The 25,891-nt window shown below is 39.0% G+C and overlaps 4 protein-coding genes across 15 annotated transcripts in view; 2 read left to right on the top strand and 2 right to left on the bottom strand.

The window, feature by feature from the left end:
- The window catches only part of LOC127410041 (SLAIN motif-containing protein 2-like), a 45,132-nt gene extending 41,044 nt beyond the window's left edge, over positions 1-4,088 (top strand). For all 4 annotated transcript variants that reach the window (XM_051645043.1, XM_051645042.1, XM_051645041.1 and 1 more), the window contains 2 exons: positions 570-777; positions 2,510-4,088. In XM_051645043.1, coding sequence (XP_051501003.1) covers positions 570-777; positions 2,510-2,576 — 275 coding nt within the window. In that variant the 3' untranslated portion in view covers positions 2,577-4,088. The remainder of the gene's footprint in view (positions 1-569; positions 778-2,509) is intronic.
- A 576-nt stretch (positions 4,089-4,664) lies between these two features.
- On the bottom strand, positions 4,665-7,800 carry si:dkey-90m5.4 (leucine-rich alpha-2-glycoprotein). Its single transcript, XM_051645045.1, has 3 exons — positions 7,644-7,800; positions 5,685-6,042; positions 4,665-5,526 (listed from the first exon to the last, which is right to left on the bottom strand). The coding sequence occupies exons 2-3, from the start codon at positions 6,016-6,018 to the stop codon at positions 4,877-4,879; spliced, it is 984 nt and encodes a 327-aa protein (XP_051501005.1). The 5' UTR covers positions 6,019-6,042; positions 7,644-7,800; the 3' UTR covers positions 4,665-4,876.
- Positions 7,801-10,331: 2,531 nt separating this feature from the next.
- LOC127410177 (sodium/bile acid cotransporter 4-like) lies at positions 10,332-19,574 on the top strand. Its single transcript, XM_051645286.1, has 7 exons — positions 10,332-11,036; positions 12,637-12,847; positions 13,700-14,173; positions 17,239-17,817; positions 18,693-18,785; positions 18,924-18,998; positions 19,163-19,574. Exons 1-7 carry the CDS (start codon positions 10,477-10,479, stop codon positions 19,304-19,306), a joined length of 2,136 nt encoding a protein of 711 aa, XP_051501246.1. The 5' UTR covers positions 10,332-10,476; the 3' UTR covers positions 19,307-19,574.
- A 2,963-nt stretch (positions 19,575-22,537) lies between these two features.
- LOC127456755 (protein furry homolog-like) overlaps positions 22,538-25,891 on the bottom strand; it is a 206,515-nt gene continuing 203,161 nt past the window's right edge. For all 9 annotated transcript variants that reach the window (XM_051725323.1, XM_051725324.1, XM_051725318.1 and 6 more), the window contains one exon: positions 22,538-24,556. In XM_051725323.1, the coding sequence (XP_051581283.1) occupies positions 24,277-24,556 (280 nt within the window). In that variant the 3' untranslated portion in view covers positions 22,538-24,276. The remainder of the gene's footprint in view (positions 24,557-25,891) is intronic.

Raw genomic sequence — 25,891 nt, 5'->3', positions numbered from 1 at the left:
GTTAGAAGGTCCGCTGTATAATTAACAGTATTAGCTGGGAGAGAATTTATTTTATATGTGAGCAAAAGGAACATTCTAATTGACATATACCCATATGAGTCGATATCGAATCGAATTGAGAGCATATGAATCAGAAACGAATCGGGAAATCTGTATCAATACCCAGCCCTAGTTCCTCTACATGTTACATAGGACTGTGTTTGTTTCATTATGATGATGTTTAAGTAGCTTCATGAAATGAATTGTACTTCTCTAATTGCATCGGTTTGGTATTCAGGGTTGCATCCCGATCAAAAGACTTTGTTTGCCATTTAAACCCTATTCCCATTAACCTGTGATTGTGATCCCTTGAATGGCTTGCATCAGGTAGTTTACAGACAGAAAACAAACTACTGAATAAAAGCACTTCTGGGTTCTTTATTCAGTCTGTAATATGCATCAGTACCTTTATGAAATGTCTGTAATGTTTCAGTTCATATTTTAATGTGGCATCCCCTTTTTTATTCTGTCTTTTGCCTTTATTCCTTTCCCTGACTTCTTATTCCATGTGTCATTCTTGCTGTCTGTAGTGCCCTCATCCAGTAAGTTGCGGACTCCCGCTGCCCCATCTCCCCTGGCTCTCCGGCAGCCCATGAAGGTCATGTCTAATCATGGTTCAGGCACAGCCACGCCCACACGCTCTATGGCCCCACCCCGCAGTGGCCTGCCCCGCCCCACTGCTAGCACAGGAGGGGGTTTACCGGTGCCTCGCAGCAAACTGGTCCAGCCTGTGCGCAGGTACACACAGGACGACGTGACACCCTTTCTCTCTGTTTTATTGTTTAATGTATTGTTATATTTTTTTACTTAATTTCAAGTATACTTCACCCAAAATGAAAATTCTGTCATAATTTATTCACTCCAAACTCTCTTTCTTGTGCATAACAAGAAATTAGATGTCTTGATGAATATCTCAGTCTGTCATTTCAGTACAAGGGCAGAGGATAATGCCTCACTTTAAAGCTTAAAAAAGGACCCAAAAGGATCATAAAAGTAGCCCATGCGGCTTGTGCATCATATTTCAACCCGAAATGTAAATCTTTGGGTCCTATTTTACTAGCGCTAAGCGCAGCGCTATGCCACTAGTCATACACACAAAGTCAGTAGGCATGGCCATGAAGTTTTGTTATTTTCGTGCAAGCATGCGTGAAGTCTAGGTGCGCGTTTGGTGAAATTGTGCATGCAAAGCACTAATGGGCTGGATCAAGTGCAAGTTAACTCTGAGGTTCTTTTCTGGCACCATCTGCCAAAATGATATAGTCCATTCCCTGTCAAGCACCAACGATATAAACAAAGAAAGCACATTCATAAGAAGTTGGTAGTGTAAATGGACTGTATGCAATGAATACGAAGAATTAAAATATGGACTTACATTCTTTTGTGCATTAGCTGCATCAGTGTTGAATGTCAGGCATTTCTATGACAGTGACATGCTCCTTTTATATGGAAAATGTGATTCTTGTCAGAATTTGGATGTATGATCCATTAAATTATAGAGAATGTAAGTACTATTAATCATTTTCATCATCTACTGACATACTGCTAGTATTAACAGTGATTGTATCGGAACAAACGTCACTTTTTTTTTCACGATTTTGATGAAAATAATGTAATTGAAACATGAAAAAAAAAAAATCATACCAAATCCAAACATTTTACCCTCTCCAACTTCTTCCACCAGCCCCTTTTGCTGTGACTTCAAAATCACTCTACGACAACTGGTGGAAAAATACCAATATAAATTAGATCATAAACACAATTGTAAATATAAACATAATAATAATTGAAAAAAAAATGAACTAAAGATATTTTAATACAAATCTCATAAATATTTGTTTCATAAAACGGCTTCAACACTGATCGTCATGGACATAATTTGATGTTTCACTTCAGTTTGGACATGGACTTTATTGCCACCTGCTAGTGCAAAGTTTGGATTTTATGCTGAGATTAAGACCACCTTTTGAAAAGTCTTCATTTGTTTCCTGAGAAATAGGTCATTGCACTAATTGCGCTTTGCACCACTTCATTAACATACAGTACACCAACAGTTTGCATACTTATACCCAAAGATAGCGCAAACACTCCCACCCACGCCCACTTGCACTTTGCACTGGCACGAAAATTGCACCTATCCAGTTTTTGTGAGAGCGCTAATTCTAAGATGTAGCTCACGGTCGTAGTGCTTTGTGCTGCACTTTGCAGACTCATGAAAATAAAGCCCATAATGTCCATATTGTATTGAAAAGATGGACAGAGATATTCATGGAAACATCTCCTTTTGTGTTTCGCATTGGAAAGAAAGCCATACAGGTTTGGAACATGACCGTGAGTAAATTATGATCATTTTTGGGATAACTATTCCTATAAGTATGATTATAATGACTTCTAATAGAATAAGAATCCATGCAGAATGTACATAGTAAATTTATGTGAAGTGTGTATACTAATTATGTTGTTTGTTCTGAAGGTCTCTTCCAGCTCCAAGGACATACAGTGGTATCAGAGATGAGAGCTGGAGAGAGGGCTGCTACTGAGCATGCCCAGAACCAACAGCACAAACTGGCTTTCAGTACAACCTGGCACTTTATTGAGATATGACTATAACCCCCACAAATAAAGAGACTCATTCTTCCAAACAACTGATTATACCCTCTTCCAGTTGACATCAGAGTTGATATTCATAGATGTGGAAGGCAGGCTGGACACCACAGAATGCCAAAGAAACAGACTTGGATTCGGCCACTCGGTGCACCCTTACCTACCAAACAGCACCTGTATTGCAAACAGCTTCGAATCATCATCAATCCTGCTTGCAAACCACCCCACCACAGAAGAAATGAGACAACTGAATAATTTTCTCTGTAACAGATTAGTGGCAATCTCTTGTATGTTGCAAATTGACTTGAACATTTGGCCTTTAAACTCAAGTCGGAATGATTTTTCTTTGCCGATACAGTCACCAATGTGGCAATTGCATTCTGTCAGAATGTCTTTCATATCTATGTGACTTATTTATTTGAAATCATTATTTAAAATATTTCTTTCAAAGAGTATTCACACAGTATTGTGTTCTATAAATGTATGAGCACACATTTCTTTTTCTTTTTCTTTCTGAATGTCATTATTGAACCTCAATTGCAAAGCTAAGTTTCCAAAGCACTTTTGATGTCTGAACAATGTTGGACACGTTTTAGAATTTGCGAACAAATGTGTTTAGTTTGAGTCCTCGAATATACTGTAGAAATTATGCTTTTTCTCAAGGAGACAGTCATGAGGCTGAGACAGAGATCAGTAAGATGTTCAAGGCCAATTTCCCAATTTGTGTTTGTATGTCCTAACTAATATACAGGCTTGAGAATAACTGAATTAGATGAACTGTTGTTATTGTCAAATTTTGTTCAAAAGTCAATCTGTTCATGTCCCAGTGATATTGTCTCAGTGGGTAAAGTGCAGTGTGGTTATGTACTGTTAATTTGGGAAAATACCTGGTCATGTAATTTGTTGTCATTCTCTGAGTGAAACTGATAAAAGGCAGTGCCACCTGAACACATGGTAATGACATCCCGCATGCACACTAGCATACATGTGAGACTGTGCAAGTTTGTTTAAAAAAAAAAGAAAAGAAAAAAAGAGTGCCTATAATTGATCAAATTCTGTGATTGCTACAACTGTTCTTTTTTGGTTTGTGCCAATTGCTTTATTTTGCCAGTTAGTTACTTCAGGGTTTTTTGCATTTCTTGCTCAATTTTAGTTTGATTTTGTAATTGCTTTGATAACATTTATATGCTTTTTGTAACAGAAGTACGTTATAAAAATCCCTGGATATTTATGACTAAATGCTCTGATAAGAGGCTTATTTATTAAATGGTGAGATGCCTCAGTGTGGTGAGATATAGAGTTAGTGGGATGCTTGAGCTTAGTATGGTCATGAATACATGACATGACATTTTGTGGATTGTTTTTGGTAAAGGCTTTTATATCTCCACAAACATGATGCTCGGTTTCCCCTGCGTTAAATCACATTTCAAATAAAAGCTGAAAACTGGTGTGTGGTCTTTTATGTGTTCCCATAGTTTATTGAAATGAGGACATCACTGCTGGCCATAGAAATATGTTGCATTTGAGGCTGTAGTTGTCCTTTAAAAATGTAATTTATTTAGAGATCTTGGTTCAAAATTTCAAACCAAAACTGTTCAAAGTGGATTTATCATTATCTTGAACTATCTGCACTATATGAACTATATTTTAGAAGCATTAGATGGTCTTAATTTAAAAAAATAAAGCTTAAATATCTAACTTTTTCTGTGTTAAAATGCTTTATCATATTCTAGCTTAATATGCAGAGTCAACTATTAGTAAGCCATTCATATGTAAATTTTCTCGAAACACTGTGAACTCGGTCTGTTTTTAAGGAACCCGCTTAGACCCGCCCAACAACGTTACTCAACCAATGGCGTGAGCTGGGGGCGGGGCTAAATCTTGGTTTGACCAACGGCAGACGGGGGGCGTATTGAGAAAGCTGTTTTGAATTCCGTTCGCTGGCGCTCGCGGTGCAGAAATTCCACACTTCAGCTTTAAGTAAATAATTGCTAAGTAACTTGTCACAATTGTGTGCAGTTAGCAACGTTCTTAAATTTTGTTTTATTTGCAAAGTATAATACCTTGCTAGCGTTTACAAAAAACAATTGTTACACGGTATGCTTTGACCATAAACATCCAATGTGGTGCGTTGTTATGAAAGTCTACTGTCCCTTCTTTTTTATCAGTTGATCTCTACTCTTTTAAACATTTGTATTTCCTCACATTTTCCTAACCATTTCATTTCAGATTCCCCTTACTCTGGCAGGCCCATTTCTTTGCGGGTAAGTGTCGCAATGGTACGGTCTTTCAGGTTCTCTGGTGAAGTACATTTGGGCTCCGACTGTAAGGACTCCGTGCTCAGTTTCTTCCACAGGTACTCTATTTTAGCATCACAATGCCAGGGGTTAAAGTTCAGCTCCACCCAACTGCTATTAATATCTAATGTGCCAGGGGGCAGAAACTGCAGCCTGTTGTCACTGAGGTCAATATACTCCAAGCGGTCGAGTCCCTGGAAAACAGTGGGTGGGATGCTCTCCAGTTTATTTTTCTGCAGGAAAAGGTGAGTCAGGTTAGCAGTGTGGCTAAAGGTCTTTACATCCAGGGACAGGATTTTGTTCTGCTCCAAATGAAGTCTCTCTAGAGCAGAGTGAGCATCTAGACACCCAACTGGAAGCTCCTCAAGTTTATTCTGCGAGAGATGCAGAACTTTTAGGTGACTCAGACTCTGGAGTTGGGCCATTGGGAATTTTATAAGATGGTTTCCTGACAAGTCTAACCAAGTGAGACTGCTGTTGTTGGGCAACCAGTCTGGATGGATGCTGGAGATGCGGTTGTCTTTTAGCACCAGGTTAAGAAGTGGAGCATAATGGAAAATACGTGGGGGAATCTCCCGCAGTTCATTATCTGAGCAGATTTTGGAGAAAAGTTAGAAAATACAGTGTATTTCACTTGTGAAAATTCTTCTATTTTGCACAAATAAAAATTAGATTGAATTGAACATTTTAGATGAATTTCAGAATGTCTTAGTATTTGTTTTGTCCCCCTGTATGATATACACTCACCTGTGAGGTCTATGGTGTGTAGGTGAGGAAGGCCCTTCAGAAGATCTGCTGGTAAGCTGCTCAGTTTGTTGCCGGGCAGGTGCAGCTCCTCCAGGAGTGGGATGGCTGCCAGGTCTTGAGACGTCAGCACGCTGAGGTTGGTGAACTGGATGGTTAAGGAGGTGGTGTTGCCTGGGAGACCATCTCCAGGGAAACGAGAGAGGCCAGCATCAGGGCACACAACCTCAGTTGTTTTGGTGCTGAAGTGGCACGTGCATCGCTTTGGACACGAGAGGGCGTCATGGCAACAGAAGACTACCATCACCGCGAGCGCGAGCATGAGCCAGGAATTCATCTTCACAAGCTGTTCAGAGCGATACTGTATAGAAATTTGTAATGGAATTTGATCAAATATGCTGTTGGTTTATTTCGAGTAGCTATAGAGTTTCTGTCTGCTTTTCTTTTTGAAGAGATCTTTATTCCAAGAAGACAATTTAATGGATAGAGCCCACTTGTTTAGAAGTAGAAAGTTAAAAATCACATGTAGTTTGACCTGTAAAGTCTCACCAGGTCATGTTGTTTTTCTATCCGTCACTGGTCTTGAATGATTTAAGGGATAGTTCATAAAAAAATAAATAAATAAAAATCTGTAGCCATTTCCTGACCCTATATGACCTTTAAACCTGCAAGGGTACAACCGGGCTAAAGGCACACCTTAAGGAAACTGTGCTTTTTTTCTGGTCACAAAATGTATCAACGTTGAAAAATTATTACTTTTTTATTATTATTAAATATTGATGGAGCAACATCATTTGTGTGAAAAGAAATAATAATGAAAAGTTGTTTTGATTAAAATTCTTTAAAAAATTTTTTAAAAAAAAGTGGCGAGGGAGGCTTTTCACTTGGCATAAAAGGCCCCTAGGGGGGTTATAGTGATATTGTGTAACAATAGCGGTATAGGGCAACATTTTTCAAATGCAAATAGACACATTTTGAGACCAAAAGTTGCATTTTTTGAGTAACACATTAAGATAATAATTAGTAACCACTTCAGAAAATGGTTAAACATTTCCTGTTAATTTCAATCACTTTTGGCATTTCAGAACATCTCAAGTATTCTATAAACAATAATAATCTCCACTGTGATTGGATCAGTCAATGTGAGTCAGTCAACATTTTTCATTCAGTGTTTTATAGGTTTTTAGCCCCTGCAACAAGAGGGCTTTTTACCCCAAATATTATCCTTTCACTTATTGAACAAAACTGAAAATGACAAATAAGTACAAATAAATGTGATAATTTCAGGAATTCTCATTAGCTACAAAAATTTACAACATTTTAAAAATGATTAAATATTAGCTCAAATTACATCAAAATCAAACACGCCATTGCACACAATGATCTCATGGATCAGGAATAATTCTGCAGAGTAAAGTGGCATATAGGTGTTAAGGAAAGTACTGTGGTAGTTTTTGTTGTTTTGGGAGAAACTAAAATCAAATGTGCCTTTTGCCCCGGGGTGCCTTTAGCCTCGTTGTACCCTATTAAGGTCTGTTCATACTAAACGCGTCTTTGCGCTATAGAGTATGCAGGTGTCTAGAGACAGGGCGTCTATAAAAGGTGTCGGGCGCGAGATGCAGCAAAAACAACGAGACTTCCGTCTCACGCATACTTTATATAGGAAAATAATTAGGAAAAGCAGCGCGGACGGACCCAAAAACGAATTCGGTGTGAACGGCCCTGTAGGCAGAATGACAGGCTCAGTCACCATTCACTTTCATTTTATGGAGAAAAGTTACAGTGGAAGTGAATGGAGACTGGTTGTCAGTTGCATAACATTCTGCCTAACTTATCATTTTGTGTTCCTCATAAGAATGAAATGGTTTGTAATAACATGATGGTGAGAAAATGAGAACATAATTATATTTCTGGGTTGAACTATCAATTTTAATAGCTAAAACATAAAATAAGACTCCTTACCTTATAATTTTATGGACTTTAAGATGTCGAGTTATTCGAAAATGTTGCTAAATCACTTGTGTGTTACTCCAGCACTCTTTACTGGAAAGTTGAACAGTGGTCACTTATGTAAATAATGAGAGAGAGAGAGCAGTTCACGTCAAATCACAGAGGGCGAAAGTACAGAATACTTTTCTTAAAAGAAAATGATTTGAAACAGCTTGGTCTGAAATGCAGGGGTGTTACACTTGCTGTTATATTGAATAAACAAAAACAAAAAAACAACAACAACAAATGGGGGGGGGGACAAATAAGGATGTATTTGTGGCTGAAACATCATATCTGTGTGTAAAAAGAAGAAAATGTTTATACCTAACTCTTCATAACAATCCAGTATTAGATCAATACATGTAAATGATTTATGTTTTGGCTGCACCACCATCAGCCTTGCACAATGCACAAGAGGTTACACAACAAATGCCCTAAACAAATAGAGGCCTTTATTTAAGAGGACTGTAAAAAAAATTAACACCAAACACCATATTTAAAGGCAATTTGAACAGAATCAGTTTTTAGGCTACAACCCTAAGTTTGCAGAAAAAAATAAATAAAAAATGAGGCAATCAATTACATTATTATTATTTTTTTAACTTAATAAACTCCCAAGTTTATGTTAGAACTTTCAGATTTAATTTGTACTACACATGCATGTTCATTGCTCTTAAAGGGATAGTTCACCCAAAAATGAAAATTCGCCATCCCAGATGTGTGACTTTCTTTCTTCTGCAGAACATGAACAAAGATTTTTAGAAGAATATCTCAGCTCTGTAGATCCATACAATGCAAGTGAATGGATACTAACATTTTGAAGCTCCAAAATGCACATAAAGGCAGCATAAAAGTAATCCATAAGACTTCAGTGGCTTAATCTATGTCTTCAGAAGCGATATGATAGGTGTGGGTGAGAAACAGGTCAATATTTAAGTCCTTTTTCAATATATATTTTCCTCCCTGCCAGTAGGTGGCGATATGCACAAAGAATGTGAATTGCCAAAAACAAAATAAGAATGAGAAAGTGAAAAGGTAGATTTATAGTACAAAAGGACTCACCCACACCTATCATATTGCTTCTGAAGATATAGATTTCACCACTGGAGTCTTTTGGATTACTTTTATGCTGCCTTTTTGTGCATTTTGGAGCTTGAAAATGTTTGTCACCATTCACTTGAATTGTATGGACCTACAGAGCTGTGATATTCTTCTAAAAATATTGGTGTGTGTTCAGCAGAAGAAAGCAAGTCATACACATCTGGAATGACATGAGTTAATGATTTCAATATTTGGGTGAACTATTCCTTTAACTTGAAATATTGAGAAGGCTAACTCATAAATTCTAATGACGCTTAACTTTGAATTTAGCTCCTTAGCTGATCTTAAAATCACCAGGTAATCTTAATTTAAATATTTCCATTAGAGAAAAGTTAACTAGCTAGAATGCTAACATGCTGAATGCACACTAATTGGTAACACTATGCTTTGATTAGCACATTAATTACTTAATGAGCTAAGACATATATAACTTCCTTAACATATTCACCATAACAGTAACCCCCCAAAACATAACAGAAACTCTTCTATAACACAACAAAACATAAAACACTAACAATTCTGCCTCACCCCCACATTTATCTTGCACAAAAACACATTATAACACATTAAAATGTACTCTCTTTACTCAAGTACCATGCAAAGCATGCTGGGAAATAGAAATCCCCTGCCCAGTTTCTGTTACAGTTCCTGTAAATTTAAAGAGACAAAGTTAATTTAACTCAAAACAACAAAACAATTCAGGTTATCAGTTTCTTGAACTCAAAAGAAAGAGAAAGTTCTTAATAGTCATCAAGGTTAATTTATCTGAACTAATTTGTCTGATTTAATTTTTCCCTAACCAACAATAAATTATTTTGAGCATTAGTGTTTACAGTGATAATCTGCACACTGATAGGCTAATGTAGATATCTCTGGTTTGCAACTGGTGAGCAGAAGTGGTTTATCCAATGACAATACTGCAAACATTTCAGCACAAGACATGTAAGATGCGAAACAAAACACGAAAGTGTGGATATTAAACTGGGAGACCTATACAGAGTAAAAGGAGTGAATTTGGGAGCAACTTCCATTTTATTCATCTTTTCGCACATTATAATGAATGAATTTTTCCTGTCTAAAAGTAGGCTTTTTGTTTTCCAGAAGATCTCCCCACCCCACACACACATTCTTTTTTTTTATGGATACATTTTTTTTCAACAGCAATTACGCTGCGTATTGAGGCAATGTTTAGTTGACATTCAGTATTATGCAGTGTCATGACATGGTATAATTCCTCTAAAACTATTTTAAACTAAATGTCTCATTTTTGTATAAGCTAATTATTATATTGCCTATGCAGTTAGTGAAAATCGCATGTTATAAATGTGAACAGGTTGTTTGCCATCTAAATAGGCTATCAAACAAGTAAATTGTATTTCATATTTGACAACCTATACCTGTGACAAGGAGAACTTAACTCCATGTCTTTGGTTATCTGTTTCGTGTTGGTCAGCTTCTTAGCCAATCTGGGTGGATGGCGCCTCTAAATGGCATTTCATGACGTGCGCAATACTGGCAAACCCCTCCCGGTGCCACCGTGCGCTCAGAGCGCTGGAGGCCTCGCCCCTGCAGTCACTGGTGACAGAATTAAAATGATCCTGCGCCTCTAGGGGATCGCGCTGCTGCACGCGTATCTCGTTTCAGGGAGGGGACACCAGCGGAGACTGAAGGATCCTTTGGAGAGCTCCAGTCCCCCGGAGATGCGATGGAGACCTCCAGAGTGCCGAGCACCGATGCGTCCACCGCCACGCTCAGCCAACTTCATAACTTCACGAATGATGTCGTTAATTTCTCCGAGGATCGTAGCGGCGTCTATGAGAGCCCTTCTATGGCTGGGTTGCGCGCCACAGAAGAGCCGTTGTCTGTGGTGGTCAACACCCTCAGGACTGCCTTGACTCCAGCGGGGCTACTGGCCGGACCATTCTCCCCATCCGAAGAGCCCACTCACTTGATCATCGCGTTCTGGGACTCGCCCTTGAGTCACGGAATTAACGTGTTTGTTGGATTTGTCCTGTGCTTCACTATGCTTGGGCTTGGCTGCACAGTGGAGATCAGTCAGATTGGCGAGCACATTCGCAGACCCATAGGAGTTCTGCTGGCGCTGGTGTGCCAGTTTGTTATCATGCCCCTGATTGCCTTCCTCCTGGCTCTGGCCTTCTCCCTAAACGATGTGGCCGCTATGGCTGTACTGCTGTGCGGCTGCTGCCCCGGGGGCAACCTGTCCAACATCATGTCACTGTTGGTCAACGGAGACATGAACCTCAGGTAGCTGTATGTTGAACTCTACATCCAATTGGTATATATATATATATATATATATATATATATATATATATATATATATATAATACATTTAATGTTAAAGATATTGTGAGAATATGTTCAATAGACCCAGCAAATAAAAGATGCAAACTTTTTACGCAACATTCTTGTAAAAATGCACAGAGATTAGAGCCAATACGAGTTTTCATTTTTGTATTTATTTTTACAGTGTGGAATAATGACTTGCATATAAACGAAGGCTCATTTCATCAAAGCATCTAGCACTGAGGTTTGCATAGTGAACTGAGTGGTAACACTTTACAATAAGATTGAATTTACCTTGACCCAGCAAAGACAGAACGTTCTCCCAACATTAGCTTATGGTTTCCATTTGATTATTTTTTGGCGAACCAATATCTACCGTTCTGGCACCAACAATCATGCCACGCTCCAAATCATTGAGATCCAAATAATTTTTTCTCCATTCTGATGGTTGATGTGAACATTAACTGAAGCTCCTGACCCATATCTGCATGATTTTATGCACTGCACTGCTGCAACATGATTGGCTGATTAGATAATTGCATGGATGATTGTTGGTGCCAGAGAGGCTGGTTTGAGTATTTCTATAACTGCTGATCTCCTGAGATTTTCACACACAACAGTCTCTAGAATTTACTCCAAATGGTGCCAAAAACAAAAAACATCCAGTGAGTGGCAGTTTTGTGGACAGAAATGCCTTGTTGATAAGAGAGATCATCAGAGAATGGCCAGACTGGTTTGAACTGACAAAGTCTACAGTAACTCAGATAACCGCTCTGTACAATTGTGGTGAGAAGAATATCATCTCAGAATGCTATTCTGTGATGCGGGTTGTCGCTATTTTGGTGGCATGAGGGGGACCTACACAATATTAGGCAGGTGCTTTTAATGTTGTGACTGATCGGTGTATATTAGAAATAAGCATAACCCTATAGTGTACTTAAAAGTAATTAAATTATTTGAAAGAGAGTAAATGTAATCAGATTACAAGAATTTAAAATGTAATGCATTACACTACTTTTTTGACTAAAAGTAATTAGATTACAGTAACTAGTTACTTTGTAATTGGATTACACCCAACACTGTTACTGAGGTATAGCATGAAAGGAAACCGGAATATATAGGTTAAGAGAATGTTAGGGGAACATTCTCCAAACCTAAAGAGAACAGTCCTTGCTAACCAAAAAAGAACGTTAGAATGTCTGTTGTGGGAACAATCTGAGACGTTCTAGGAACCAAAAATTGATAGCTGGGAAGTAAACATGAACTGTCAATGATCAACACTTTTACAGCATTTACTGTATTAATCTTGGTCAATTTTTACATACACTGCAATACATATTTAACATGAAAAGTTGTATATGTTGACATTCGTTACTGCATTATGAATTAACATGAACAAACTCATTGCTAGTTAATGATACATAATGCACTGATGTCAACAAAAAGGACCTATAATGAAGTTCATAATACCTAATTAAAGGTCAGTTAAAATCTGAAAAATATCTCTTTCTTGACTGTCTTTGGTAATATATTGCTTCTGGTTGGTTTTGTTTTCCAGTATCATCATGACCATCTCGTCCACTCTCCTAGCACTCGTGCTCATGCCTCTGTGTCTGTGGATGTACAGTCGTGCGTGGATCAACACGCCCGTTGTAAACCTGCTCCCCTTTGGTGCGATCATTCTCACCCTCTGCAGCACGCTTATTCCCATCGGACTCGGGGTCTGGCTTAGACACAGATACACTCGAGCGGCCGACATCATCCTTAAGGTAACTCAAAGAAACTTTACCAAGAAAAAAAATGTGATCAGTGTTTACATTTTGAGTGCACTTGGGTAGTGTCACAGCCATGTCATTAATGTTTTAATTTTTAGGAAAAAGAAAAAAAATGCAAGTTGACTTGATTTGAAGGATTCACTATATTCTGGTAGGCCTTAAGTGGAATAGCTTCATCATAATAAAACAAGCATATATAAAATTATTTAGGTTTTTACATCAAATATCACTGGTTGTTATGGGCCGCATATGTTTTCTTTCCAACGACGTTAATGTTCACAATGTCCGGCCATTAAAAGAAGACCAGACTGCTTAGGGCAAGGTGACATCACATGCACGCATGGGTTCCTCCATTCAGTTGAGCTTATCTTAGAACAGCCTGGTAACGGCACAGTGGTGACTGTGAGATAGAGTAAGGCAGGAGGGGTGGGGGTGAGAGAGAGAGTTTGTGATAAAGAGATAAAGGAGGAGGTTCTAGATGTGTGTGACGGAGTGATGCTTTTGAGTGGATAAAAGTAGGCTGCTGAATTGTCACTGTTCCTCTTTTTCTCTTATATATGCTGTGTTTTATATGATACTGTTTCATCATGTGACTCTCTTTGCTTCTCACTACTTTCAGAATGAATTCCCCAGGTCATAAATATATATGTCACAGTAATTGCTCCCACTGTAGCCATATATGGTGGCTTTAATAGTGCAAACCCTTTACAGCTAACTGATGCCAGCTCAGTCTTGTAACCAAAGTAATTGTCTCACCAGTTCCTCTTGACCAGGGTTATGTCTAACAATGTACTGGGTGTTTTGGAAGGTCGCTGTGTTTACCTGTGCTTTGTGCCTCTGCTCCAGGTGTCTTTGTGGTCTCTCCTGGTCACTCTGTTGATGCTTTTTATCATGACTGGAACTATGCTGGGACCAGAGCTGCTGGCCACCATCCCTGCCTCAGTCTACCTGGTGGCAGTGTTCATGCCCATGGCCGGCTATGCATCAGGATATGGCCTGGCAAAGCTCTTTGATCTCCCTCCCAACAGCCGAAGGACAGTGTCTTTAGAGACTGGCTGCCAGAATGTGCAGCTCTGCACTGCCATCTTGAAGCTGGCATTCCCGCCACAGCTGATGGGAGGCATGTATATGTTTCCTCTGCTCTATGCGCTCTTCCAGGCAGCCGAGGCTGGCATCTTCGTTCTGGTTTACCGCATGTACAGGAAGGAGGTATTACATAAACAGGACCTAACGGAGGATGATGATGATGACACAAACATAAGCTACAAAAGAATGAAGGAAGAAGATGTGCCGTTTGATTCAACGTATGGTGCAGTAACAGTGAGCGACCCCAATGTCATCATGCTAGAGTCACAGGGTGTTGTTGGAAGCCCCACGCCTGTATAAGGGGCAAAAACAACTGACTTGGTACTCACTATGTACAATGAACCTGTGTGATATGTATTTACATTAAGAATTATTCATGTCATCACTCACTGTTGAATTTCTAACTACTCACTCACAGCATTCTAACTAATATGTGCCAAAAAATAATGCAAGATTGTCATAATGGAAACTAATGTCATGCCATCACACAGCAATATTAAAGTTAAGGATCCAAGTCAGATATTACCAAGATGGTAAACTTGATGTTCATGCAGATTAGAAATATGCAGCTAGTAGGCCTACCATTCAATGGCATTTTCTTACATCAGTATAAATTATAATGCCAAATTTAAAAGCAAATGCTGGGAAAGATTTCTCAAATAATTATAAACAGAATGGTAATAGGTCTTTAGACACAAAATAGCTTAGTAACGATCTCTTTTTTAAACTACAGGTCAAAAAATAAAAAATAAATTAAAAAAATTAATTAAAAATCGTAGAAAGGTGTCCAGCATTATTTTATTTTTACACATAGATGGCTATATGTGATATTTTAGCTCCCCTTGTTGCATTATAAGCCAGCGGTGTGTCAAAAAATGGTGAAAAACCCTTTTTTTAAAAAGGCATTTATGGTTAAATCCCTGATAAATGGGCTAGTTTTTCTTGTCCAACAGATCAAAGGTCTGAAGTACAATTAATGTTGAAACTAGAAATGCATCTTTATGTATTCACAAAAAAATATATATAAATAAATAAAAAAAAAAAAAAAAAAATAGTCCAATATACAAAAGTGTCATATAACATATAATGCAAAAAAGGATGCTGGAGTCAACTGATTTTAGTGATAGTAAAAAAATAATAAAATACAATTATGATGCTGCCACTTTATATATATATATATGGTTTTTTACCTATAATTTTGCTTCAAAATCACAAGGGAAAATTGTCATTTTCATCCCCCTCTACAAAATAATGGAATAATCAGCAAATATTGATCCATGGAATTTAATATTTTTGCTTTCATCATCATTTATGTTCATCTTTTACCAGTAATTTTTTTTTTTTTAATCTAAAACAAAATTGAGCCAGAGACCTCTGGTTGAGCTGACATGGAATGACCCTTCATTAATTTCGTCATTCATTAATTAATTAAAAAAAAATAAAACATGTAACAGTGAAAGACACTTTGAGAGTGTCACAGAAGTCTGCAAATCATAAACCATTAATATAGATTGATGCTGCTGTCTGTAAATGAATCCTGCTCTTACCTCAGTAAAAGGATTACACTGGCTTATTTGATTGTGTTAATGTGCACCCAGAGGATGCCAGGACTAATTTCGTCTTATATTGCACTCTTAACCCACTGTCAGTCTCTTTTTGGTTCCAAAACTGGGGAAATGATGGAGTTTAACATTGCTTTGAAAACATGATGTGGCAAATACCAAAGACTACAAGAGCATGCCAGTGTGAGATATGGTTTTGGAAAAAAAAGGAGGTGAAGAGCCTATGGCAATATAATAGATATATTGATTCTACAAAAATATTATAATTTGATAATTTCCCTCTGATAATAACCAAACATGCAATACTTATGTATTCGAAATATAAATATTGTTTGTTTATTAGAATATATACATATATACGCCTGCGAGATTAATAAATGTTTACAACAAGCATCTTAGATTATTATTTTTTGCTTTCTTGAAGAAATGTTTGTAATATATTGTGATATAATTGCCAGACTGTGACTGGGTTGTGAAACCTATAGTGTGCCGCCTATGTAGACAGCATTTATGGGTATCTACATAAAGTAAAATTGTATGTTTTCTGTGAACATTCAAAACGGACAACGAAGACATTTTTTTTCTTGGTTATAGGAACTTTCTGGAAAAAGTTTTAAAATGTTGGAATTTTTAAAGAACGTTCCACTAACGATGTATGATAAAAAAAATATCATGGTAGCATTTTGAGAACGTTTATCAAAGACAAAAAACGTTGAAAGAACGTTCTATTAACGTTATTGCAAGAACGTTTGTTCATACGTTTGAAAGAACTTTTAGAGAACGTTAGCTGACTCGACACGCGCTTATGATTCCCAAAAATGCTCCACAAAAACAATCGGGAAAACTACCGTAGAGGGACGCAAAAATGCCGTTTGGTGTGAATAATCCTTGAAGGAATATTCCAGGTTCAATACAAATTAAGCTCAATCGACAGTGTTTGTGGCATAATGTTGATTACCACAAAAAACTATTTCGACTTGTCCCCTTGTTTTCTTAAAAAAAAAATAAAAATAAAAAAAAAATCGAGGTCACAGTGAGGCACTTACAATGGAAGTGAATGGGGCCAATTTTTGGATGATTTAAAGGCAGAGATGTGAAGCGTATAATTTTATAAAAGCACTTACATTATTTCTTCTCTAAAAGAGAACTCCTGACTATAAAACTCATGTATTATTTGAGCTGTAACGTTGTTTAAATAGTCATTTTTACAGTCATTTTAGGGTTTGTTGACATTACATTGTCAACAAAATTGTAAAATTGGCTATAACTTTACACAGAAAAGGTTAGTAGGTGATTTTTTCGCACTAAAATCATTTTAACAAACACATTAGTTATGTCTTGTGGCTATACTTTTGAAACAGTGAGTAGTTTAATGTTTACTGATTGGTCCCATTCACTTTCATTGTAAGTGCCTCACTGTAACCCAGAATTTTTTGCTTTTTTTAAAGAAAAGGATGGGCAAGTAAAAATAAATATTTGTGGTAATCAGCTTCCACAAATGTTGTCGATTGAGCTTAACTTGTATTGAACCCAGAATATTCGGAATTTTTCAGTCAACTCTTAATTGCACCTAATTACACACCTGACCTTAATTTGCTTTCCTTTGCCTATTTAAACTGCTACAGTCCGTTGCCACAATTGGCTAAGCGAAAAATGGCTAGGTATGGTAACGAGACAGTCGACAACTATATTTACTCCTCTTACAACCCTTATTCCTACAAATATCCCAAATTCAAGGGCTGGAGACAGAAAGCTTACTTTGCCAATTACGGGGAGGGTGAGACCTACTTCGACAACCACGACAGGGCGCAGCTGAAGTCCATTCTGTCTCAGATCAACCCGAACCTCACCCCGCGTCTGAGAAAAGCCAACACTAAAGACATCAGCGTGCAAGTCAACCCGAAGACCGACGCGTCCGTCCAGTGCTCTCTGGGTCCGCGCACACTTTTGGCCCAGAAGCGCGAGGCCCTGCGCCAGAGGCGACAGGAGGTCCAGACACCCGGGAGCCCTGTCAGCGGAGGCGTCCGGTTCCCGCGCATTCAAGCCGTATATTCTCCTGTCGCGTCCAGGAGACTAGTGTCTCTCATTAAGGACGACGACGAAGAGGATACGGAGCCTGAGGACTCGGAGAAGGTGGACAGTGCTGAGAAGGTTGAAAGTCCTGAGAGAGACGTGAACGAAGAGAAGTCCAAGAAAACGCTTAGTCCCGAGAAAAATGAAGATGCAAAACAGACAGAAACGAATGAGGGAAACCGATGTGAGCCTGTAAAAACCGGACAAGACGAACCAAAATTCAAGGCTCGAGTAAGATTTCAGGTGAGAAATTATCGGTTCTCGTGAAAAGCGTTCTTAAAGGGATAGTTCGCCCAAAAATGAACATTGTCATTTACTCATCCTCATGTTGTTCCTAACCCGTATGGCTGACTTCGTGGAACAAAAGATTGTTTATCTCAGTCACCAATCCCTTTCATTGCATGACAAATTGATGCAATGAAAGTGAAAAGTGACTAGGGTTGCCACCTGTCCAGGATTTTCCAGGCTCGTCCTGGATTTTGGCCATCTGTCTGGAAAAATGTAATTCCCATTTCAGGACCTAAAGTGTCCCGGAATTTCAGTATTTTCCGGACCCATTCTCACATGTGAACCACTGATTATAAGCACACTATGTAAGGAGGAGAGTCAAACGCATTCTCATGAATCTTAAGAAATTTGGATGAATTTGAATGAACTAGTTTGTTCAGAATTCTAATTGTTCACTTATGAACAATTACTATAATGCTTTACCTCTTTTGGACATGTTTTCCAGAACATTAATAATGGCCAACACTCAAAAAAATGAAGGGAAAAGGCCTTTTCATTTTGGTTTCATACTTTCCATCAAATTGAATGTGACTTACAAATGTATCAAATTAATTTAATTGTCAATTACTCATTTTAATGGAACAATATGAAATTGGTGAGCGTGTCTTAAAAATAGGCTAAAATAGGAGTATTGTTGTTTGAATTATGCTATATGCAGTAATTTCCATATCAAACAAGGTGTACACAATCATAAGTGTTTTATTTCTTGTATGATGGCCAGCAATTTTTTTTTATCATTGTTCAGGTGTCCAGGAATTTTACAGGGCCAAGGTGGCAACCCTAATGGTGACCGACTAACATAATGCCTAACATCTTTTCTTTTAATGCAGTTTCTGGAGCAGAAGTACGGCTACTATCACTGCAAAGACTGCAACCTGCGCTGGGAAAGTGCTTATGTGTGGTGCGTCCAAGGCACAAACAAGGTATTTGATGTCACCCTTGCAGATCAAGCCATGTAATGCATTTAAGCTTTAAATGCGGATTGTTTTTCTCCATATAATCTGAAGTGTTGTAAATGCCCACTTTAAAAAGTGATTCAACCTGTATGGTCTCATTTACAGGTGTATTTCAAGCAGTTTTGCAGAACATGTCAGAAGTCATTTAATCCATACCGCGTTGAGGACATAACCTGTCAGGTAAACCAGCCCTTCTAGACCCAATTTACCCCACCTAGTTTGTGTTAGACAAATTTAGCTTTGTCTTAGCAAAACTGTAAAAGTAGCCAGTTTGAGAACCATAGAGCTAATTTTCCGTTGTGCCTCTGCAGTAACAAATCATTACAAAACTCCATCTCTTTCAGACTTGCAAGAAGACCCGCTGCACGTGTTCTGTAACATCACGTCATGTGGACCCAAAAAGACCTCACCGGCAGGATCTCTGTGGCCGCTGCAAAGGCAAGCGGCTCTCCTGTGACAGCACATTCAGCTTCAAATACATCATCTAGCACATCTTTGACTTGGTTGTTGCCTAGCTGGAATGTCCACTTCTGTAGTCTTTGCTCCTAGACTGCACTGATGAAACCGGCCCATCGGTCACCAGTCTCATTTACTTTTTGTTTGCTTTAATTTGCACTTAAACTGAAGGTACCAGTTCTGAAAAGAAATAAAATGGCAATTACTAGCACATCTGAAGCCATGAGTCTTTTGTGTGGAGGGCAGTACATCATGGGTTTTGTATGAAGTGAAGGCTGATGCGTGTGAATACCAGATATTACTTCTACTGAACCCAAACAAAGATTTTTAGAATACTTCAGCTCTGTAGGTCCTTCCAATGCAAGTAAATGGTGACCAAAACTTGGATCCAAAGAGCACAAAGGCAGCATAAAAGTTATCCTTACTGTGCAACTTATGGTTAAATCCATATTTTCAAAAGTGATAGTGTGGGTGAGAAACTGATCAATTTTAACTATAAATCCCCGTCACAGTCCCTTATGGTGATTTTTGCATTTGTGCATATTGCAGCCTACTGTGCAGGGAGTAAAAGGACTTGAATATTGATCCATTTCTCACCCACTTGTATAGCTTTTGAAGATATGGATTTAACCATGAGTTGTATGGATTACATTTATGATGCCTTTTATGTCCTTTTTGGAGCTTCAAAAGTTTGGTACCCATTCACTTGCATTGTGAGGATCAACTGAGATATTCTAGAAATTTTCATTTGTAGAAGAAAGTCCTACACATCTGGGATTGCATGAGGGTGAGTAAAGTAGTTTTTTTGGGTGAACGGTCCCTTTCACTGGAAGGGCAAAGGGATGTTTTCCTTACACCCTAACAAGAACACCTTGCGTCCTCAAATCTGGTTGTGAACCATTGTCACACTCCAGCTTGGTTTTCCAGAAAATGACAATCTTGTGTGTAGTTTGAGGTTTGCATTGAAATGAAATACCGCCTTCATGCTTGCTGACTATTGTATGTATACTGTCTTTTAAATGGTAAGTGACGTCCTTATTCCACAGTTTTAAACCATATAAAAGTGTCATGACTATCACATTGCATGTTAAATTTAAGTCCAGTTATTATCTTTGAAATGTTTGATTTTAAAGAATGTCAACATCAAATAATCAAGAAAAAGCTGTCAATTGCAGTAGAGGTTAGTTCAGGTTTATCCTTCACACTGGAAATGGAGTGCGTTGCAGGATACAGTAAGCTCCCATGACTGCACATAAAGGTCATCCAGGTATTCTGTGTATATATTTAAACTTAAGTTTAATGTAGTATATTCCTAACCTATCAATTATGAAGCTAATGCAAAATTTGCCTAAATGCATTTCATATTTCAATTGAGATTGTTGGCTGCATTACAGGTGTGGGTTAGTCTTCCTGATTAAATAAGAGGATACTTCAGATGAACAATTGCAAAAGTAATTAACACTTTCAAGTTTAAGATTAGAAACAGCTGAAGAAAATGTCCAAGATATTTTCACAGTAGTAGTCTTTTGTCACTAATTATGGGCCATAAAAAAATAACAATGAATGCAAAATATACCTCCTGTGTGTAGTTTGCCAGACAAAGATAAACACTGACTACTACAAAACCTATAACAGAAATAAGATTATTTCTTCCTAATGCATATTGTATAAAACACTACAAGGAATGGGTGAAAAAAATCTATTTTCCCGTGCATCCTGATCTTCATTTGAACGATTTCGGTTCTTGAACCCAATATTTTTACTCCACTGATCAGCCACAACATTAAAACCACCTGCCTAATATCATGTAGGTCCCCCTCGTGCTGCCAAAACAGCTCTGACAGGCATGAACTCCAGAAGACCTCTGAAAGTGTCCTGTGGTATCTGGCATGTTAGCAGCATATCCTTCAAGTCCTGTAAGTTGCGAGGTGGGGCCTCCATGGATCAGACTTTTTGGTCCAGCACATCCCATAGATGCTCAGTTGGATTGAGGTCTGGGGAATTTGGAGGCCAATTCAACACCTTGAACTCTTTGTCATGTTCCTCAAACTATTCTGGTGTAATTTTTGCAATGGGGCAGGGCGCATTATCCTTCTGGAGGAGGACACTGCCATCAGGGAATATCGTTGCCATGAAGGGATGTATGTGGTCTGCAATAATCTTTAGGAAGTTGAGGTGACACGTGTCAAATTGACATCCACATGAATGCCAGGACCCAAGATTTCCCGGCAGAACATTGCCCAGAGCATCACACTGCCTCCCCCGGCCTGCCTTCTTCCCATAGTGCATTCTGCTACCATCTCTTCCCCAGGTAAATGACGCGCACACACCCGGCAGTCCACATGATCTAAAAGAAAATGTGATTCATCAGACCAGGCCACCTTCTTCCATTGCTCCATGGTCCAGTTCTGATGCTCACATGCCCAATGTAGGCACTTTCGGCGGTGGACAGGGATCAGCATGGGCACTCTGACCGGTCTGCGGCTACGCAGCCCCATACACAGCAATGCACTGTGTGTTCCGACACCTTTCTATCATGGCCAGCATTAAGTTCTTCAGCAATTTGTGCTACAGTAGCTCTTCTGTGGGATCGGACCAGACGGACAAGCCTTCGCTCCCCACGTGCATCAATGAGCCTGTCACCGGTTTACCTTCCTTGGACCACTTTTTGTAGGTACTAACCACTGCATACTGGGAACACCCCACAAGACCTGCCGTTTTGGAGATGCTCTAACCCAGTCGTCTAGCCATCACAATTTGGCCCTTGTCAAAGTCGCTTAGATCCTTACACTTGCCCATTTTTCTTGCTTCCAACACATGAAATTCAAGAACTGACTTCACTTGCTGCCTAATGTATCCCACCTCTTGACAGGTGCCATTGTAACGAGATAAATGTTGTTCACTTTATCCCCTCACTGTAATGAGGAAATCGCTCACATTTGCAACCAAATTTCGCAATATACGACTAAAATGTATACAGTATATTTGGCAACTGGCTGGTAAATGTTAAGATTTCACTCACCAGTGATTGTGTAGTATAGTGGTGAATTATTCAGAGATCCTTTCACTGTGTGTTGAGAGCAAGTTTGGTTTGACTCTGTGTCTAAAATTATCCACGTGACCTATTTGTCATTGAATAATGTCTCTTTTATACACCCATATGAATTGATATTGAATCAAGAGCTTGTGAATAGGAATCGAATAGAGAAATCTGTATCAATACCCAGCCCTATTATCTACAACAAACAATTGAGTAAAACTAATTAACTGACAAAAGACAGTGTTGCTTATCAGGTTTTTATTTAACAGTACAGGGTAAATCAGATAACCAACAAAGACAAACCAGAAAGAAATGTGAGGGGGGAAAAAAAAAAATCTGATAATGCACCTCTAGATAAAAACTATGTATTTTCTTCCAGGTAAATAATATATCCATTAAATAATTAAGAACAGCATTCAAAATGTACCAAATAAGCAACAGAAGAGTTCTCTGAGAGGAATGAATACAGTGAACATATGTTATTTTTCAATGTGCCATGTAAAATTAAACGTTACACCCACTCCCCCCCCCCCCCCCATTGCTCCACCACCCTTGGAGCTCAGCAAGCAAAGCGCAGTGCCTTTCAGAAGCATCGCAGAGCCCACAAACCCTCAGTGCAGCCCTGAGTGTAGGGATAAGACAGAGCCAACATGGACAAACACAAAGCCCCAGTTTCCCCACACCAGGGGCTCGAGTGTGGCCTCTGTGGGGGACTTTGGGCCAACATGGAGATCACAGTGGGTATTAAAGGAATGCATATGGCAAAGCTCAGCTGAGCGAAACGGAAACCGTCACAGAGGAAAGAACAGATGACTGACCTCTGACCTCAGCCTAGCAAATTTTTTTGGAAAATGTAGAAGATTAAGGTGGCATATTATTATAAAGGAGAGGGTAGTCAGTGACTTACAAGCTATTCAACTATCTATTTTTTGCATTAGTCTTTACTCTATACTGAACTCTCTCTGATTGAACAGTGCATTACACAAATGTACAAGGGAAAAATACTGCTTTTACACTATACATTTTCTAAAATTTATACAGAGTAAAATAAGTTATTGATATTTCCATGAGTTTCAGCCAGTTTGCACTTCACCTGTGCATCTCAATTTGTTAACGTGCATGTTTGAGAGAGATCGTGTGTGCAAATATCAGACTATGTCAAACACTCACACACACTTCTTCGCACACACTTACACAAGAGACTATGGTTTTCTACAGGCAGCTACTTATTTGGTAATAGATTAAGGGGTTTGTAAGAGCATCCCAGTGAAAGCTTAAAGTTCGTCCCAAAAAAGGTCAATAAAGTTAAACAGATAAACCTCTCTTTACACAGAGGGTACAGCCCCCAGCTTACAATTACATGTTAAATATCTTAACATTTACAACCTAAGACTGTTAAAAAATAAATTTCTCAAAAAAATATTTGTTGCAGGCTTTTCTCTTTCAAGCATGCTTTTGAAAACTTTGTCTCTTTGTGATTGACAAATCTCTTGCCAATCCAGCCGTTCTACACCATGAACGCAATGCCTATGATTCCAATAATGTTCCAGGTCACCAAACCCCAGTGCATAGTGGGGCAGATGGATACCGATTCTTCTAAGGACACCACACAGAGGTCATAGGTCATTCCGCCAAAAAGCATCAAATTTAGCATCATTATCGCCCAGTGTCCCTCCTACGAATGGTTCTTGACCAATTCCGTCCTTCGTACTTTTTCGCATGACTGCAGCTTGACATTTGGTTGAGTTGAACTATTTCTGAGAAAGGAGACTAAAGGGAGGGTGAAAAAAGGGGACGTCCTTAAGTTTTGAGTAACTAATGTCCACACATTCTTTAGCCCTTTGAGGTGAAGTCTACATGGATCCCCAAACCCTTTCTACACCCCCGGCCTCTTTCTGGGCCAAGGAAGAGAGTTCAGTTCTTGCTCTCCCACTCTGACCCAGTCTGGATCTGTTGAACCTCTCACAGTCCAGTGCTGAGAACAGTGTTTTGTGATTGGATGTGGGGTGTGGGGGTTGGGGAAAGGATGTGTGTCTGGTGTGTCTGAGCCTGGCAGAGAGCTTCACGAATCTGGAGGTTGAGCTCCATGAGGCGTGTGCTGGCCTGAGAAAGATCCCTGCTGGGGCCGACCACGGCCAAACAGCCCGTCTGACCCAGACTCTGGTGCCTGAAATAAATGTGCAGCAGTGTCTGCACAGCATCGTCCTTCTCGCTGCCAAATATGTCATTAGGCCACAGGCACCTGAGGGAAATTAGTGACAGTAAAAGAAAGAGAAGGTGAGAGAGTAGAAGGGTTAATGGAGGTAACAGAGAAGACTGAGAAGTACACAAACACCAGATTTATGCAAAACTAAATAGGTAAATTAAAAGGGGTAACGTAAAGTCAGACGGTCATTATTATTAGGGTGATCAAGACCCTGATGCAAATCAAAAAAGTCTTGAATCACCCTGAGGGGGGTTATTTTGGAATAATGACCGGACGACTTGATTATTAGCCAGCAGCCATTTCACCCTGTAGCTCAAGACCGGTTGCCACTGAAGCTAAGCAGGGTTGAGCCTAGTCAGTACCTGGATGGGAGACCTCCTGGGGAAAACTAAGGTTGCTGCTGGAAGAGGTATTAGGGAGGCCAACAGGGGGTGCTCACCATGTGGTCTGTGTGGGTCCTAATGCCCCAGTATAGTGACGGGGACACTATACTATAAAAAGGCACCGTCCTTCGGATGAGACGTTAAACTGAGGTCCTGACTCTCTGTGGTCATTAAAAATTCTAGAGCACTTCTTGTAAAGAGTAGGGGTGTAACCCCAGTCTCCTGGCCAAATTCTCCCCCCCATTGGCCCTTCTCAATCACGGTCTCCTAATAATCCCCATCCACTAATTGGCTCTATAACTCTCCTCTCCACAAATAGCTGGTGTCTGGTGAGCGTACTGGTGCACTATGGCTGCTGTTGCATCATCCACGTGGATGCTGCACACTGGTGGTGGTTGAGGAGAGTCCCCTGTTCACTGTGTAAAGTGCTTTGAGTGTAATGTCAGAAAAGCGCTATATAAATGTAACATTCATTCATTATCCTGCTTATTACATGGCTACTTACCAAACAAGATAATAAATAGACATTAAATACTGATTTGAGTTTAAATGATTTTTGATAAAAAAGGGACCATAGAATGCTAGGAGAGACATGAAACTAGCACAGCTATGTTGGAAATCAGTTGCCAGGGACAATGATCAAATATATTTGACCAAAGAATGCCATATTGACCACTCAGAATCAAGTATTCCAGAAAGCAGTGTTAGAAAAAAGGTTAAATGGGATCCAATCTTAGATGAATATTAAACCAGATTTTAAGACAAATTTATACATAAATGCAGGTAAATCTTGCCACTGTATATTAGAGGTTGACCAATTACTTGTTTCTGCTGATTAATCACACTGATAGTTGCTTTGGAACTATCGGTTATTGTCAAAAATAAATGACAAAAGTACAGGAAAGACTAAGAACATTTTATAACACATTAAATATTTATTTTAAAAACTAACGGACAATTAATTGGTTATCGGCTTTCTTCCAACACC

The sequence above is a fragment of the Myxocyprinus asiaticus genome, chromosome 19 (assembly GCF_019703515.2).
Source record: "Myxocyprinus asiaticus isolate MX2 ecotype Aquarium Trade chromosome 19, UBuf_Myxa_2, whole genome shotgun sequence".
Classification (NCBI taxonomy): Eukaryota; Metazoa; Chordata; class Actinopteri; order Cypriniformes; family Catostomidae; genus Myxocyprinus; species Myxocyprinus asiaticus.
Note: the sequence above shows the minus strand (reverse complement) of the source record. Positions and strands in the feature narration are given on the sequence as shown.

Bases quoted from the DNA above. Each gene is read 5' to 3' on its own strand.
- si:dkey-90m5.4 (XM_051645045.1), bottom strand. From the start codon at position 6,018: ATGAATTCCTGGCTCATGCTCGCGCTCGCGGTGATGGTAGTCTTCTGT. The intron at 5,527-5,684 runs GTGAGTGTATAT...AAATCTGCTCAG, and splicing joins ACACACCATAGACCTCACAG to ATAATGAACTGCGGGAGATT.
- LOC127410177 (XM_051645286.1), top strand. From the start codon at position 10,477: ATGGAGACCTCCAGAGTGCCGAGCACCGATGCGTCCACCGCCACGCTC. The intron at 17,818-18,692 runs GTGAGAAATTAT...CTTTTAATGCAG, and splicing joins AGGCTCGAGTAAGATTTCAG to TTTCTGGAGCAGAAGTACGG. The intron at 18,786-18,923 runs GTATTTGATGTC...TCTCATTTACAG, and splicing joins GCGTCCAAGGCACAAACAAG to GTGTATTTCAAGCAGTTTTG.